General features: G+C 65.3%; 1 protein-coding gene across 3 annotated transcripts in view; it reads right to left on the bottom strand.

The window, feature by feature from the left end:
* The window catches only part of NRBP2 (nuclear receptor binding protein 2), a 47,347-nt gene extending 31,320 nt beyond the window's left edge, over positions 1–16,027 (bottom strand). The window contains exons 1-2 of one of the 3 annotated variants that reach the window (XM_065054777.1): positions 15,798–16,026; positions 15,623–15,767 (exon numbers count right to left, since the gene is read on the bottom strand). In XM_065054777.1, coding sequence (XP_064910849.1) covers positions 15,623–15,739 — 117 coding nt within the window. In that variant the 5' untranslated portion in view covers positions 15,740–15,767; positions 15,798–16,026. Of the gene's footprint in view, positions 1–15,622 lie in introns of all 3 variants that reach the window. The other 2 variants (XM_065054779.1, XM_065054778.1) reach the window with 2 other exon arrangements.
* Between the last annotated feature and the right edge of the window lie 71 nt (positions 16,028–16,098).

The raw sequence follows: 16,098 nt of genomic DNA, 5'->3' as shown, positions 1-16,098 counted from the left end.
CGGGTTGTCACCTCCCTGGGGTTGCTCTGCGAGTCAGGGGCAAAGGAGCCCGGAGCAGACGGCACCCTGCCTGTCTTTTCCTTCTCCCCGGAAACCACACACTCGCGTCCTCAGGACACACACGCTGTCCCCATCCTGCAACAGGGACATCCCGCTGCCCCCCCGTGTCCCCCGGAGCAGCCCATGTCACCCGGGCCAGCGCACCCCGGCCACCCGCGGGACATGGGGCACAGAGCAGCCCCAGCAGCCGCCCATGGGACACAGGGGACAGAGCAGTCCCAGCAGCCACCCATGGGACACAGGGGACAGAGCAGCCCCAGCAGCCGCCCATGGGACACAGGGGACAGAGCAGCCCCAGCGACCACCCATGGGACACGGGGGACAGAGCAGCCCCAGCGACCACCCATGGGACACAGGGGACAGAGCAGCCCCAGCAGCCACCCGCGGGACACAGGGGACAGAGCAGCCCCAGCGACCACCCATGGGACACGGGGGACAGAGCAGCCCCAGCGACCACCCATGGGACACAGGGGACAGAGCAGCCCCAGCGTCACCCATGGGACACAGGGGACAGAGCAGCCCCAGCGACCACCCGCGGGACACAGGGGACAGAGCAGCCCCAGCGACCACCCGCGGGACACGGGGGACAGAGCAGCCCCAGCGACCACCCGCGGGACACAGGGGACAGAGCAGCCCCAGCGACCACCCGCGGGACACAGGGGACAGAGCAGCCCCAGCGGCCACCCATGGGACACGGGGGACAGAGCAGCCCCAGCGACCACCCATGGGACACGGGGGACAGAGCAGCCCCAACATCACCCATGGGACACGGGGGACAGAGCAGCCCCAGCGTCACCCGCGGGACACAGGGGACAGAGCAGCCCCAGCGGCCACCCATGGGACACGAGGGACAGAGCAGCCCCAGCGTCACCCATGGGACACGGGGGACAGAGCAGCCCCAGCGGCCACCCATGGGACACGGGGGACAGAGCAGCCCCAGCAGCCACCCATGGGACACGGGGGACAGAGCAGCCCCAACATCACCCATGGGACACGGGGGACAGAGCAGCCCCAGCGTCACCCGCGGGACACAGGGGACAGAGCAGCCCCAGCTGGGGGCCCCATCGCGGGGGCAGGACCAGGGCAGGTGGCTTGTGGCGAGGGAAGCGGCCGAGCCCAGCACCGCCCCACAGCCCTGGGGACCCGCCCCCACCCCCGAGCAGCCTCCTGTGCCCGAGCCGCCGTCCCGTGTCCCCAGCCCCCAGCACAGACGCGTTTCTCTGCACCCTCCATCAGCGGCAGAAGCCCCAGCGCAGCCCCAGCGCAGCCCCTTTGCACCCAGATAATTGCCAAAGTCTGGCTACGTTCACTGCCCTGTGTGCCAGGCAGCTGCGCAGGCAAAGCCTCAGCCCCGGGGCTGGTTAATGCCGAGTGGCAGCGGGTCACGTCACCAGCGCCGGCTCCTGGGACCGCAGCACCCAGAGCAGCCCCTGCCCGCAAACCCGGGTTTGGACCCGGCACTCGGTGCGTGGGGAAGGATGTTCTGGGGTTGCTCAGAAACGAGGCAAAGGAGCTAAAGCAGCTCCCGCTGCCCATCTGGCACGGGCCGCTGGAAACGTGAGCGCAGGCTGTGCCGCCACGGCAGGAGCCAGCGCAGGAGCCAGCGCAGGAGCCAGTGCAGGAGTAGGAACCAGGACAGGAGCCAGGACAGGAGCCAGGGTAGGAGCAGGAGCCAGGACAGGAGCCAGCGCAGGAGCCCAGGCACTGTCAGAGGAACATGCAGGGGCAGTGCAAAGGGGCAGGCAGGGGCAGGCGGGGCAGGCAGGGCAGGCAGGGCAGGCAGGGGCAGGAAGGGGCAGGCAGGGCAGGCAGGGCAGGCAGGGGCAGGAAGGGGCAGGCAGGGCAGGCAGGGCAGGAAGGGCAGGCAGGGAACAGGCAGGGCAGGCAGGGCAGGAAGGGCAGGCAGGGAACAGGCAGGGCAGGCAGGGCAGGCAGGGCAGGCAGGGGCAGGCAGGGAACAGGCAGGGCAGGCAGGGCAGGAAGGGCAGGCAGGGGCAGGCAGGGGCAGGCAGGGAACAGGCAGGGCAGGCAGGGCAGGCAGGGCAGGCAGGGACAGGCAGGGCAGGAAGGGCAGGCAGGGGCAGGCGGGGCAGGCAGGGACAGGCAGGGCAGGCAGGGCAGGCAGGGCACAGGCAGGGGCAGGAAGGGGCAGTAAGGGGCAGGCAGGGCAGGCAGGGCAGGCAGGGCAGGAAGGGGCAGGCAGGGCAGGCAGGGGCAGGCAGGGGCAGGAAGGGGCAGGCAGGGCAGGCAGGAGCAGGCAGGGGCAGGCAGGGCAGGCAGGGCAGGCAGGGCAGGAAGGGGCAGGAAGGGGCAGGCAGGGCAGGCAGGGCAGGCAGGGGCAGGCAGGGCAGGCAGGGGCAGGCGGGGCAGGCAGGGCACAGGCAGGGGCAGGCAGGGCAGGAAGGGGCAGGCAGGGGCAGGCAGGGCAGGAAGGGGCAGGCAGGGCAGGCAGGGCAGGCAGGGGCAGGCAGGGCAGGCAGGGCACAGGCAGGGGCAGGCAGGGCAGGAAGGGGCAGGCAGGGCAGGCAGGGCAGGCAGGGCAGGAAGGGGCAGGCAGGGCAGGCAGGGCAGGCAGGGGCAGGCAGGGACAGGCAGGGCAGGCAGGGGCAGGCAGGGCAGGCAGGGCAGGCAGGGCAGGCAGGGGCAGGCAGGGCAGGCAGGGGCAGGCAGGGCAGGCAGGGGCAGGCAGGGGCAGGCAGGGGCAGGCAGGAAGGGCGGGCAGGCTGGGTCCAGAGGTTTCTTCAATGAACCGATTTGATGGTATCAGGGAGGGGGTGCCAGGCAGGAGGCTGCGGGAGGAGCGGGGCACAGAGCCCTCACCCCGCTCCTGCGGGGTCCCTTCGGCCCCACAGCACTGCCGGTGCCGGGGGCTGAGATGCGGAGCAGCAGTGGGAAGGGGAGGGAGACGGCACATTTCCTCCTCACACCCTGAGCCCAGGCGCCGCCACCGCGGAACCATCCCAAAAAGCCCATATCAGCAGGAACACTGAGGGGCTGCCAGCGAGGCCACCAGAGACCTGACCGGCTGGAGGACGCGCCCGGAGCCTGAGCCACAGGCCCCGGGCAGCCCGAGGGTGGAAGGGAGAGCACAACACCTCTTCAGGGGTTCTCTGGGCTGGTGCTGAGCCAGAGACTGGGGAAAAGGTGAAGCTTGGGGAGTCGAAGGCCCATGAAGGCGAGTGAGGCCACTGGAGCGCTCTGTACCTGCACACACGGGGGCTGCAGCCTGCTGGGATGGAGCCTTCCCCACCATAGAACCGAATCATAGTCATTTCAGTTGGAACACACCCTCAGGATCATCGAGTCCAACCATAGCCTAAGTCCAGCCCTGAAGCACCCGTGGCCCTGGCGCGGGCCCACGGCTGCCGAGTCGTCCCCGGTGCTGCGGATGGCCCTGGGGACGGGCAGCCAGGATGTAAGAAATGGCACCATCCGGAGGACGCGGCAAAGCCAAGGAGGCGCCCAAGGGGAGGCTGAGCCAGGAGGAGCGGTTACACGGATTGCAGGGACCCGCTCCCCGGACCAGCCGTGCCGCGCTGGCCAGAAGAAAGGCTGAGGGAGCTGGGGCTCGTTGGCTTGGAGAAGAGGAGACTGAGGAGGGACCTTATTAATGGTTATAAATATATAAAGGGTGAGTGCCATGAGGATGGAGCCAGGCTCTTCTCGGTGGCAAACAATGATAGGACAAGGGGTAATGGGATCAAGCTGGAACACAAGAGGTTCCGCTTAAATTTGAGAAGAAACTTCATGGTGAGAGTGGCAGAGCCTGGCCCAGGCTGCCCAGGGGGTTGTGGAGTCTCCTTCTGTGCAGACATTCCAACCCCCTGGACACCTTCCTGTGTCACCTCAGCTGGGTGTTCCTGCTCCATGGGGGATTGCACTGAATGAGCTTTGAGGGCCCTTCCAACCCCAAACATACTGTGATACTGTGTGATACCGTGAGAGCACCGGGACCCACGGTGTTGTGCAGCAACCAGGGACACGTGTGACGCCACAGGCCCCAACCGTGGGGCCATCGTCAGTGCCAGGGCTGCTGTGCCGCAGAACAGAAGCCCCGGCTGCCGGTACTGAGAGCAGGGCCGCAGGGCACGGGCACAGCCATGGTCACCAACTGCACAGCGTACCTGACTCCTCCCGACACATCAGCACCTTATCCCTTTGGCACTGGAAGCTGGCAGGATTTGCTGGGCCACGAGGCTGAGCAGGGAACAGAATGTGCCCGGGAGAGCAGTTTTGCAGAGTAAATCCCGATCTGGCCCTCTGCTCCAGGTCTCATAAGTGCGGGCAACAGCAGAGGCTGCGTCTGGGCTCCTGGCCAGGCAGGTGACAGCGGGGGGGTGCTGCTGGGGCACGGGGACACCGCCCGGGCAGCAGGGCGGCCTCTCCGAGCTGCGTCTCCGGGACGCCTTCCCAGCCCTGCCTGGGACCGGGTCCCCCGCCGTCCCCAAAGCCCGTGTCCCCTGGCCCTGGAGCTGCGCTCCCTGCACCCTCCACCCCCCGTGCTGCAGAACGTGCAGGGCAGGGGCACTGCTGCAGCGTGGAAATAATGTTTAAAAACACGTAAAGGGAAAGAAAAATGAGCTAAGAAGGCTGAGCCCCCATGGTGGCACCTGCGCTGCTTCCTTCAGATCACCGGGGGACAGGGACAGCAAAGGGCAGCGGCTGAGCCCACGGTCACCATGCAGCGGGGCAGGGGCTGCAGCAGGTCCCGCAGCAGCAGCGGCACCGAGGGGACCGGGGGCTCAGCCGCGGTCCTGCTGCGACCCATGATCCTGTGCGTGAACAGGGGAGACAAACCCGCTCCTGCGCCGGGACCTCCCCGCCCGGGGCTGGGCACAGCGGCTCCGCGCTCTGGGCCTCCAGCATCCCCAGCTCTGGGCCTCCAGCACCCCCAGCTCTGGGTTTACAGGATCCCAGCTCTGGGTTTACGGGACCCCCAGCTCTGGGTTTACAGGATCCCAGCTCTGGGTTTATGGAATCCCCAGCTCTGGGTTTACAGGATCCCAGCTCTGGGTTTACGGGACCCCCAGCTCTGGGTTTACAGGATCCCAGCTCTGGGTTTAAGGGACCCCCAGCTCTGGGTTTACAGGATCCCAGTTCTGGGTTTATGGGACCCCCAGTTCTGGGTTTACAGGATCCCAGCTCTGGGTTTATGGAATCCCCAGCTCTGGGTTTACAGGACCCCAGTTCTGGGTTTACAGGATCCCAGCTCTGGGTTTATGGAATCCCCAGCTCTGGGTTTATGGAATCCCCAGCTCTGGGTTTATGGAATCCCCAGCTCTGGGTTTATGGAATCCCCAGCTCTGGGTTTATGGAATCCCCAGCTCTGGGTTTATGGAATCCCCAGCTCTGGGTTTACGGGATCCCAGCTCTGGGCTTCCAGGGCTCCGTTTTAAGCACTGGACCTGCCGCTAACCGGTGGCAGGTAGTAAAATGAGTTGTGTCAATGAACCAGCTTGTGTTTGGATCAAGAGCTTCAAGCATGAAAAAGAAAGCAAGCATTTTTTCAGAATTAGTGCTGGCAAAGCGGTGAGACCCGCTCTGTGACCTTACTGGGGAGAGGAACGCAAGTCAGCATCTGTCATTAGGCGACGTTGAACCTCACAAACTCCTTCACCAGTAACTAAACCAACAGAAGATAATAATGGTTTAGGTCTGGATTTCGGGTTTTTTTCCTTGCCATAAGCAGACAACAAAACGTGACCTTTAACCATCACTGGGCGCTGACACGTCCCATTGTCCCCGGGGGAGGCCGGGACAGCACCCCGAGCACTTACAGACAATCCGCTCCCAGCCCGGCTGGGCTGCGCCTGCACCCCTGGCAGGGGACAGCGGGGGGACAGCGGGGACAGCGGGGACAGCGGGGACAGCAGGGACAGCGGGGACAGCGGGGACAGCGGGGGACAGCGGGGACAGCAGGGGACAGCGGGGACAGCGGGGGCCAGCAGAGCCAGTGGGGGGCCAGCGGGGCCAGTGGGGGGCCAGCAGGGCCAAGGCTGGGACAGCAGGGGGACAGTAGGGCCATGGTTGGGACAGCAGGGGACAGTGGGGGGACAGCGGAGCCAGTTGGGGGACAGCGGGGCCAAGGCTGGGACAGTAGGGCCAGTGGGGGGCCAGCGGGGCCAGCAGGGCCGGTGGGGGGACAGCAGGGGGACAGAAGGACCAGCGGGGGGACAGCAGGGCCAGGGTTGAGCCAGCAGGGCCAGCAGCAGGACAGCAGGGGACAGCGGGGGGACAGCAGGGCCAGTGGGGGACAGCAGGGCCAGCAGGGGACAGCAGGGGACAGCGGGGGACAGTGGGGGCCAGCAGAGCCAGTGGGGGACAGCAGGGCCAGCAGGGCCAGGGTTGGGCCAGCAGGGCCAGCAGGGGGCCAGCAGGGCCAGTGAGGAGCCAGCAGGGCCAGCAGGGGGCCAGCAGGGCCAGTGAGGAGCCAGCAGGGCCAGCGGGCGACAGCAGGGCCAGTGAGGGGCCAGCAGGGCCAGCGGGGGGCCAGCAGGGGGCCAGCGCTGGGACATCCACCCCGCCCGCCGTCCCCAGCAGAACAGCTCAGGCCCGCGATGTCCCGTGACTGTGCAGGGGCAGGACGTGGGCTCTGCCGTGCCAGACAAACCTGTTCTCTCCGCGTGCTCGTGTTACACAATCAGCAGGTGAAGGGAACACATGAGACGGAAAACGTTTTGGTTCCAGTGAAGCATTTGATGCTGCCTCTCCCCTGCACGTCTGCTCAGCGCTAACTCGGAGCAGCTGCAAGCGGAGCCACGGGGATGGGGATGGGCATGGGGATGGGCATGGGGATGGGGATAGGGATGAGCTGGAGGCGGCGGCGTGGGCAAAGGGGAGCGGGACACAGCCATGGGCAGAGGGGAGTGGGCAGAGCCATGGGCAGAGCCAGGGGCAGAGGGGAGCGGGCAGAGGGGAGTGGGCACAGGGGACTGGGGCAGAGGAGAGTGGGGCAGAGCCAGGGGCACAGGGGAGCGGGCAGAGGGGAGTGGGCACAGGGGAACAGGGCACAGCCACAGGCAGAGCAGAACTGAGGTTCCACAGCCACCCAGGAAAAGCCACCGCGGGCAGGGGACACGGAGGCAGGGAACCGGATTCGCGGTCACCATGTCAGGCCGTGCGGCGGCAGAGCTGCACCGTGCCGGGGCTCAAGGGACCCCGCGCCATCCAGCCCGTTCCCCATCAGCTCTCCCTGTCCATCCCAGCAGGTCCTGTTGGTGACAGTGGGGAGGTGACTGCTCAGTGCCCACGGACACCAGAGGAGCCTCTCCCAGCAGACGTGGCCCAGGGCTCCTCCAGCAGCCTCGGGGCAGCTGGACGTCTGTCCGTCCTTCCTCCCGCGCCCACGGGTGCCCGTCCCTCCTGCCCAGCAGCTGCCGAGCGAACACTGCGAGCCCTGTTCTCCTTCCGCTGCGAGAAAAGCGGACAGAAGGGTATTTTTCCACCGCCCCGAGAAGAGCCGGGGAGACCTTGCACACGGAGGGCAACACAGGGGATGCTGCTTCCCAGCAGACATTCCACTGCACGCAAACCCACTGCACACAAACCGGCCTGCGGACAGGGCTGCGGGGGGCTGGACGCGGTTTGATTTACCCCGGGGCACCGCACACCCCGGGACAGAGCTGGAGCCGAGCTCTGAACTGAGCTCTGAGCTGAGCTCTGAACCGAGCTCTGAACCGAGCTCTGAGCTGAGCTCTAAACTGAGCTCTGAGCAGAGCTCTGAACCGAGCTCTGAGCCAAGCTCTGAACCAAGCTCTCAGCTGAGCTCTGAGCTGAGCTCTGAAATGCAGCTCTGAGCTGAGCTCTGAACCGAGCTCTGAACCGAGTTCTGAACCGAGCTCTGAACCGAGCTCTGAACCGAGTTCTGAACCGAGCTCTGAACCGAGTTCTGAACTGAGCTCTGAACTGAGCTCTAAACTGAGCTCTGAGCCGAGCTCTGAACCAAGCTCTGAGCTGAGCTCTGAACCGAGCTCTGAGCTGAGCTCTAAACTGAGCTCTGAACCGAGCTCTGAACCAAGCTCTGTCCTGGGACAGATCTGAGCTGAGCTCTGAACCAAGCTCTGAGCCGAGCTCTGAACTGAGCTCTGAGCTGAGCTCTAAACTGAGCTCTGAACCAAGCTCTGAGCCGAGCTCTGTCCCAGGACAGATCTGAGCTGAGCTCTGCCCCGGGATGGATCTGAGCCGAGCTCTGCCCCGCTCTCAGTTGAACCACAGCTGGGAGCAGGATGTGCCCATGGGCAGGCTGGGCGGGCAGGTCCCAGTGCCCACCAGTCCCAGGCGGGGACGAACACCCAGGGACAGGCTGGGCGGGCAGGTCCCAGTGCCCACCAGTCCCAGGCGGGGACGAACACCCAGGGACAGGCTGGGCGGGCAGGTCCCAGTGCCCACCAGTCCCAGCTGGGGACAAACACCCAGGGACGGGCTGGGCGGGCAGGTCCCAGTGCCCACCAGTCCCAGGCGGGGACGAACACCCAGGGACGCGCTTTGCAGAGCTGGTCCAGGAAGCGACGACCAGCAGCCCATCCAGCCCAGCTGGGAAACAGCAGCCAGCAGCCCTCTGTGCCGCGGGCAGACCAGCGAGCGGAATGAACAGCCCCTTGGGAGGAACCTGGTGGCACAGCGAACCCAAGCGAATAGCGGTGCAGGTTCCATCAACGCTGACAAAACCGCCTTGTTGACCAGCATCCGCCTGCGGCCAGGAACGCTAACACACCCGTCACTGCTCAGTGTCAAACGAGCACTTGATCATCTTTTAATGCATTTTGTAACACGACCGTGGGACACCACCCTTGTCCCAGAGATAAAACACAAAGGCCTCTGGGGCTGTGTGCGCTTCTCTGGTTACATCAGAGAGAAAGGAGAAAGGAGACGAGGGACACGAAAGGTGTACGAGGCTGCGAGACCCAGGCACGATGTCTGACCGCTGCAAACGATAATGCCTGAATGGGAAACCAACCAACGGGCAAAAAACGCTCGGTCAAAACCAGGAAAGGGAACAAAGCATGGAGGGCGCCAGCAATTGTGATGCGGCTGCGTGTGGGGCGTGCAGGGAGTGCAGAGGGGCGCCTGGCGGACGGACGCCGGAGGAGCCCAGCGGCCGCGGTGCCCGGAGCACGGCCGGAGCAGCGGCAGCCGGCATCGCCGCGGGGACGCGGGCGGACACCAGGGAGCGCGTCACCGCACGAGAGACGGCGAGTTGCACCAGCCTGTGCCGCTGCGCTGACGTCAGGGCCCTCCCGGCACACAACAAGGCGGAGGATTGTTGAGACCGGGTTAGATCGCAGAGGGTTAAAGGATCCTTGCAATGGAGAAGGTGGCACAGGGAAAGGGGACCTGACGGCAGAGCCGAAACAGCCCTTGCACGTCGCCCACACAGGCTGCAAGAGGAATGAGGAGGGCACTAAATCCGGCATGGAAAGTTTTGTTTGCTGCCAGACCCACGGACCGCGCTGAGAGGAGGATTTCACTGTCTGCCCAGCCAGGTTTATCATCAGTGAGTTCAAACCGCTTGTCCTGCTTTCACAAATATCCCCAGCTAAAACCATGTGGGTGCCCCAGCTGCTGTTTGGAGCACAGAGCAACGCCTGACGATACGAACCCGTCTGATCAGCTGAGCCCAGCAGGGTCACAAGTCAGCGCACAGAGCGGTTTGGGTTGGAAAGGACGTTAGTTCACCCGGTTCCACTGGCTGCCATGGACACCGTCCAGCAGCCCCGAGCCCGTCCAGCCTGCCCGGGACCCTCCATGGACGGAGCGTCCACACTGCTCCGCAGCCCGTGCGGGGCCTCACGCCCTCACGGGGAAGGATCTCCTCAGATCTCATCTAAATCTCCCCTCTCTCAGTTTAAACCACCACCCCTTGTCCTGCCACCGCGTGCCCTTGTGAAAAGTCCCTCTCCAGCTCTCCTGCAGGTCCCTTTGGGTGCTGCTGGGGGCTCTAAGGTGTCCCCGGAGCTTCTCCCCAGGCTGACCCCCAGCTGTCTCAGCCTTTCTCCCCAGAGCTGCTCCGCCCCCGGCCCATTCCCGTGTCCCTCCTCCGTCCCGCTCCAACAGCTCCATGTCTGGCTGGTGCTGGACCCCAGGGCTGGCCGCAGAGCTCAGGGGGTCAGCACAGGGGGCACAGGGGCAGGATCCCCCCAGTGCTGCTCACATGGCTCTGGGTGCAGCCAGGACACGGGGGCGCTGGGACACGGGGGCTCTGGGACATGGATTGGGTTCTGGGACATGAGGGTTCTGGGACACAGGGGGACTCTGGGACATGGATTGGGCTCTGGGACACAGCGGGGTTCTGGGACACAGGGGCTCTGGGACACGGGGGCTCTGGGACACTGGGGACTCTGGGACATGGATTGGGCTCTGGGACACGGGGGGGTTCTGGGACACTGGGCTCTGGGACATGGATTGGGCTCTGGGACACGGGGGCTCTGGCACACGGGGGGTTCTGGGACATGGGGGGCTCTGGGACATGGATTGGGCTCTGGGACATGGATTGGGCTCTGAGACACGTGGGGTTCTGGGCCGGCTGTTGCCGGCTGTTGCCCGGTGGTGTTGAGCTGCTCATCACCCAGCAGCCCAAGCGCTGCTCCCAGCGCCTCCCTCACCCCCGGCTCCGCCCGGCCCGTTTGTGCTCGGGTTGCCCGGCCCACGTGCAGGACCTGGCGCTCATCCTGGAAACCTGAACACCAGCAAACAAAGGCCATAAAACCAGTAAGGGGCAGGAAAGGAAACAGAGGGCATGAAAAGAAAGAGCCAAGTCCTCCTGCTGCTCCCCTGGGAGCGCTGGCAGCAAAGCGGCTTTCAGAAATAACCCTGGTGGCAAGTACTGCAGAGCTGGATGCTCTCCAGCTAACCTGTCACGGAACTGGTTATCCTCACTGCAAACTTCAGTAATACCTAAAAAAGGGAAACCCCCTGCACCTCAGCGCGTTCAAATGTTGAGATTTTTTCCATATTAAGTTCTCATTTTCTGATCTCTGGGAACCTGTAGCAAGACTCCAAACTCTACCGCTCCTGCAGATTTTTTAATATTACTTTATTTTCTTTACATTTTGCTTCATGTGTTTTCTCTTTCTTCCCGTTTCCCTCTTTCCTTCCTTTCATCCTGCTGGTTTCGGGGGTCGGAGCTCACAGCTCGAGGGCCCCATATCACTACCCAGTTACCAACCCTGTGATCAAAGGGGGAGCAGCGCCGATCTCGAGCCCCCAGAGCAGAACGGGGCTTGATGGGCAGAGCGCACGGACACCCCGGGACGGACGGACGGACAGACGCTGCGGAGCGGCAATAACAGCCCAACCAGCACGACGGGTCAACGCAGTGGCACCGGTGACCAGCAGGGTCACAAACACCCACCGGTCCCAACGGGCCCCTCCCCGAAGGGGTGACGGTTTGGCAAAAGCGAAGCGGCGCGGACAGAACCGGTTTGTGCTGAGTGACGAGGCGCTGGGCCCCTTGGAGAAATGGCTCACACGCCGCAAGTTGCAAAACTTCAGACACAGGCTGTAAACCAAGTTTCTTCTGCATTGCTGCTGTTACTGGGTGGAAAAAGTCATGAAGTCATCAGCGCAAGGCTGGAACAGCGCGCCTTCCGAAAGGAAAGGTCTGCAGCAGCGCTCCTGTGCTGCCGCCTCTCCCCACCGGGAGGAGGGGGCGAGGGAGAGCGCGGTCGTGCTCACACCCAGCGTGAGGTCGCGGGGCTGTTTCTCCACGGACGTTGCAGAGATTAACGTAAGAGCTTTTATTTCCTGAACCGCTCACGGAAACCTGTGACTTCACACCCACCGTGAATAAACGCAGCACAAACAGGACAGGGAAGTCGTTACGGGAAGGTTTTCTGCCCTGGTGGGCACGGCCAGACCCAGCACCAGGAGCCGGCACCGCGGTGCGCTGGAGCTGCCGCGTCTGCGCCGGAACGGGGCGCCACGAGGGACGGGGCCGGAGCTGCCCCCGCAACGGCCTCGTGCGAAAACAGGGGTGTCGTCCTTGTGCCCGTGTAACTCACACATACACATAGCACTTGATCACCACCGGCTTCTCAGCCTTCGTGCGGCTCTCCCGCCTCCCTGGGCCCGTCCTCAAAACGGATCCCACACAGGGCTCCACTGTCCTGGCAAAAGCGAATTGAGGAGCATAAACAATTATAATGAATCATCAGGATACTGAGGGAAAATCTATTGGTAAAAATAGCCAGAGTGCTTACGGCAATCGGAATGTGTGTTAAAGAGAACGGCTGCTGGCTGACGCCGGACGGTATCGACAGCTCGGACTGCAAACGGTGTTTTCTCTTACGTAAGTCGGCATCTGCAGATTTGCAACAACCTCTCCGGTCACACGGAACTTCCGTCGCCCCGCAGCCGGGGCAGCGCGGCCCTGCCCCTCGGATCGCGCGCTCGGCCGCACAGCTTGGCGGAGCCCAGCGCTGGAGCTGCACCCGCTGCGATCATCACCTGGTGCTGGTGTCCCCGGGGACCATCACCTGGCGCTGCTGTCCCCAGGACGCGGCACCACGGCCCCGGCAAGCACAGTATCACAGTATGTTTGGGATTGGAAGGGCCCTCAAAGCTCATCCAGTGCAATCCCCCCATGGAGCAGGAACACCCAGATGAGGTGACACAGGAAGGTGTCCAGGGGGTTGGAATGTCTGCAGAGAAGGAGACTCCACAACCCCCTGGGCAGCCTGGGCCAGGCTCTGCCACCCTCACCGGGAACAAGTTGCTTCTCAAATTTAAGTGGAACCTCTTGTGTTCCAGCTTGATCCCATTACCCCTTGTCCTGTCACTGGTTGTCACCGAGAAGAGCCTGGCTCCATCCTCATGGCACTCACCCTTTATATATTTATAAACATTAACAAGGTCACCCCTCAGTCTCCTCCAAGCTAAAGAGCCCCAGCTCCCTCAGCCTTTCTTATAAGGGAGGTGCTCCACTCCCTTCAGCATCTTTGTTGCCGGCAGCCTCTGGCGATGCCAGCGGTGGGACTGACGCACCGCACCTCACGGCTGTGAATTGCCACCGCACCAGAGCCCCGGGGCTGGTGAGACCCCTGCGGCGCTCGGAGCGGCCGCTCCGCCTTCCCAGCCCCCGCGGACGGGCGGCACGGCCGCCAGCTCCCGAAGCACGCGCGGGGAGGCGTCAGCGCGGGGAGGTGTCAGCGCGGGGAGGTGTCAGCGCGGGGAGGTGTCAGCGCTCGCGGTTGTTTGCACTTCGCCACGTGCTGCACGGGACAGACCTCCAGGGCCAGGGCCAGGGCCAGGGCCAGCGCTGCAGCTCCGCTCCAGGACACTCCCGTGTCGAAACCAAGCTAAGTACACATCATTAAATGTCATCATTAGGTCGAAATAGACGGGGATTGTTCAAATGAGAAATGACCTCCAAGTCGTTTCCTTGCCAAGGACAACTGGAGGTTTCGGGCTGTTTTGGTGGGTCGCAGACCAACACATCAGCCAAGAACTGCGAAAAACAGAATGCAGCTACAGGTCGGACGGGATTGAATTACGGGCCTTGTTCAGTGCCTACACCAAACGTCTCCACCCTGTTGCTCATTTCCAGCACACACCGGAGGTCATTTTAAGTCTGCAGATCTAATTACAGGAGCATCAGGGTGTTCTCAGCTACAAAGCTCGTTTCCTCAGTTTTCCACACCGCCTCAGCTGTCCCGCAGAGCCGCCCTGCCACAGGGACCGCGGGCGGCAGGGGTAGTTCTGTCCGTCCGTCTGTCCGCTGCGCCTCTCGAGGGCCGCGCTGCCTGCGCCAGCAGCCGCAGCTCGGTCAGACGGGGGCACGCGGCCGACAACGGGTGCCACCAGAGCCCGTCCCCAAAAAGATACGGGAAACCCCCAAGACGCAGCTCCAGCTGCCTCCAGCGCCTGCGATGGGCCACGCGGGTGGGATCTGACAGGCTGGGAGCACCAAGGACAAGCCGGGGAAGGAGCCACGGGATCCTGAATGTGGCGTCAGGTCCCCATGCGCACCACGGGACAAGGCTCAGGCACCAGCGCCGCGGCACCTGCTCCCTGCTCCGGGAACGGGGACCGAGGGCGACGGCGTGGGTGTGGAAGCACCAGAAGGACAAAGGGACACAAGAAGGGCAGGCGCTGACAGCACTGACATTAGCAGGCTGGCAAGATCTTGGCAAAGCCCAGACTGGGAAAACAGCCTGAAACACGGGCAGCCTGCAGCCAGACCAGAGCGCTAGAGACAGCCAAGAGGTCACTGGCTTGTGACCGTGGGAGACAGAGAACAGGAGTGGCCCTGGATGGGCCCCGTGACCCTTCAGGAGCTGCCAGAGCCTGGGGTGTGTCTGTCAGTGCTGTCCCCACCGGTCCGGGGTCAGGATTAACCCACCGACTTGGGGCCCTGTTTCTGGGTGCCCTGACAGAGGCTGAGCGGCTCAGGCTCCGCTTCCAGGGCAGATGGTCATTACACTGATACGAGCGATGGAGCAGAGAGGGCAGGGGGTGATGACGGGAGCGCCGCAAAACCCCCTGGACACGCTGCAGGAGGGCTGTGCCGAGCCCCTGGGCTGGGAAGATAAGCTGAAGTGATCCAAACTCCTTGCCCGGAGAGGAGGCACCAAGTTCTCCAGCCCTGCAGGCAGCGGTGCGGGGGACAGCCCCTGTCACCCTCATGCCCTGCAATTCATCCAGCCAAGTCCTCATTCCCGCAGGAGCTGCCCGGCCAGTGACCCGTGGCTTCCGACCTGTCACTGTGCGCAGCTCCAAGACTGAGCCCAGCCAATGCCTCCAGGACTGGGCTCAGCGCCGGCTCCAGCAGCGCCCGGTCTCCTTCTGACAGGGCCCACGAACCGGCAGCAAGCAGGCGGCCCAGCACGTCTGGTCCTGGGGTGTCAGTGCCCTCCGCTGTGATCCGGGCTGCCTTGTGCCCCCGGAGCACGGGCCGGCTCCCTGCACCAGGACACCCGCACCAGGACACACTGAGCCCAGCTCCCCACACCGGGGCCCCCGGCACAAGGACACAGCGAGCCCCGCTCCCCACACCAGGGCTCCCCGCACTGGGACACCCGCACCGGGACACAGCGAGCCCGGCTCCCCGCACCGGGTCTCCCCGCACCGGGACACCCGCACCGGGACACAGCGAGCCCGGCTCCCCGCACCGGGACACAGCGAGCCCGGCTCCCCGCACCAGGACACCCGCACCGGGACACAGCCAGCCCGGCTCCCCGCACCGGGACACAGCGAGCCCGGCTCCCCGCACCGGGACACAGCGAGCCCGGCTCCCCGCACCAGGGCTCCCCGCACCGGGACACAGCGAGCCCGGCTCCCCGCACCAGGGCTCCCCGCACCGGGGCTCCCGGCGCCTCCGGCCGGCCCTGGCGGCTCGCTCCGCCCTCGGGGCAGCTCCCGCACCGGCCTCCGGGCACCTGCGGGAGCCGCCGGGGTCTCGGCGGGGCTGCCCGTGCCCGGGGGTGCGGCCGCCCCAGCCCCGGCCCCGGCCGGCGGGACACGGCGGGGAGCTCGGTGGGCCGGGCAGCGCTGGGTCCCCGCACAGCCCGCGGCCCCGCCGGGCCCGGCGGCAGCGGCAGCGGCAGCCCCGTCCCGCAGCGCCCACCTGCTCGCGGCGCTTCTGCCAGCGGCCGCAGGGGCTCTCCTCCAGAATCTCGCTCTCCTCCTCGCTCTCCTCCTCCTTCTCCTGCGCCAGCCGCGCGTCCGGCTCCGGCACCGCCATCCCCGAGCCGAGCCGAGCCGAGCCGAGCTGCGCAGAACCGAGCCGAGCCCTGCCGAGACGAGCTGCGCAGAACCGAGCCGAGCCCTGCCGAGACGAGCCGAGACGAGCTGAGCCGAGCCGAGCTGAGCCCTGCCGAGCCGCGATGAGCCGTGCCGAACCGAGCAGAGCCGCGCCGAGCCGCCCTGCCGAGCCGAGCCGAGCAGAGCCGCGCCGGGCTGTGCCGAGCCGAGCTGAGCCGAGCCGCGCCGCGGGCTGACAGCGCCGCGGGGGCCGGCCCGGGCTCAGCCCGCCCCGCTCCGGACGTGCGGATGCGCACGCCCCGCCCCGGCCGTTCCCGCCCCGCCGGGGGGGCCCCGCAC

This window comes from Columba livia, chromosome 2 (assembly GCF_036013475.1).
Source record: "Columba livia isolate bColLiv1 breed racing homer chromosome 2, bColLiv1.pat.W.v2, whole genome shotgun sequence".
Taxonomy (NCBI): Eukaryota; Metazoa; Chordata; class Aves; order Columbiformes; family Columbidae; genus Columba; species Columba livia.
Note: the sequence above shows the minus strand (reverse complement) of the source record. Positions and strands in the feature narration are given on the sequence as shown.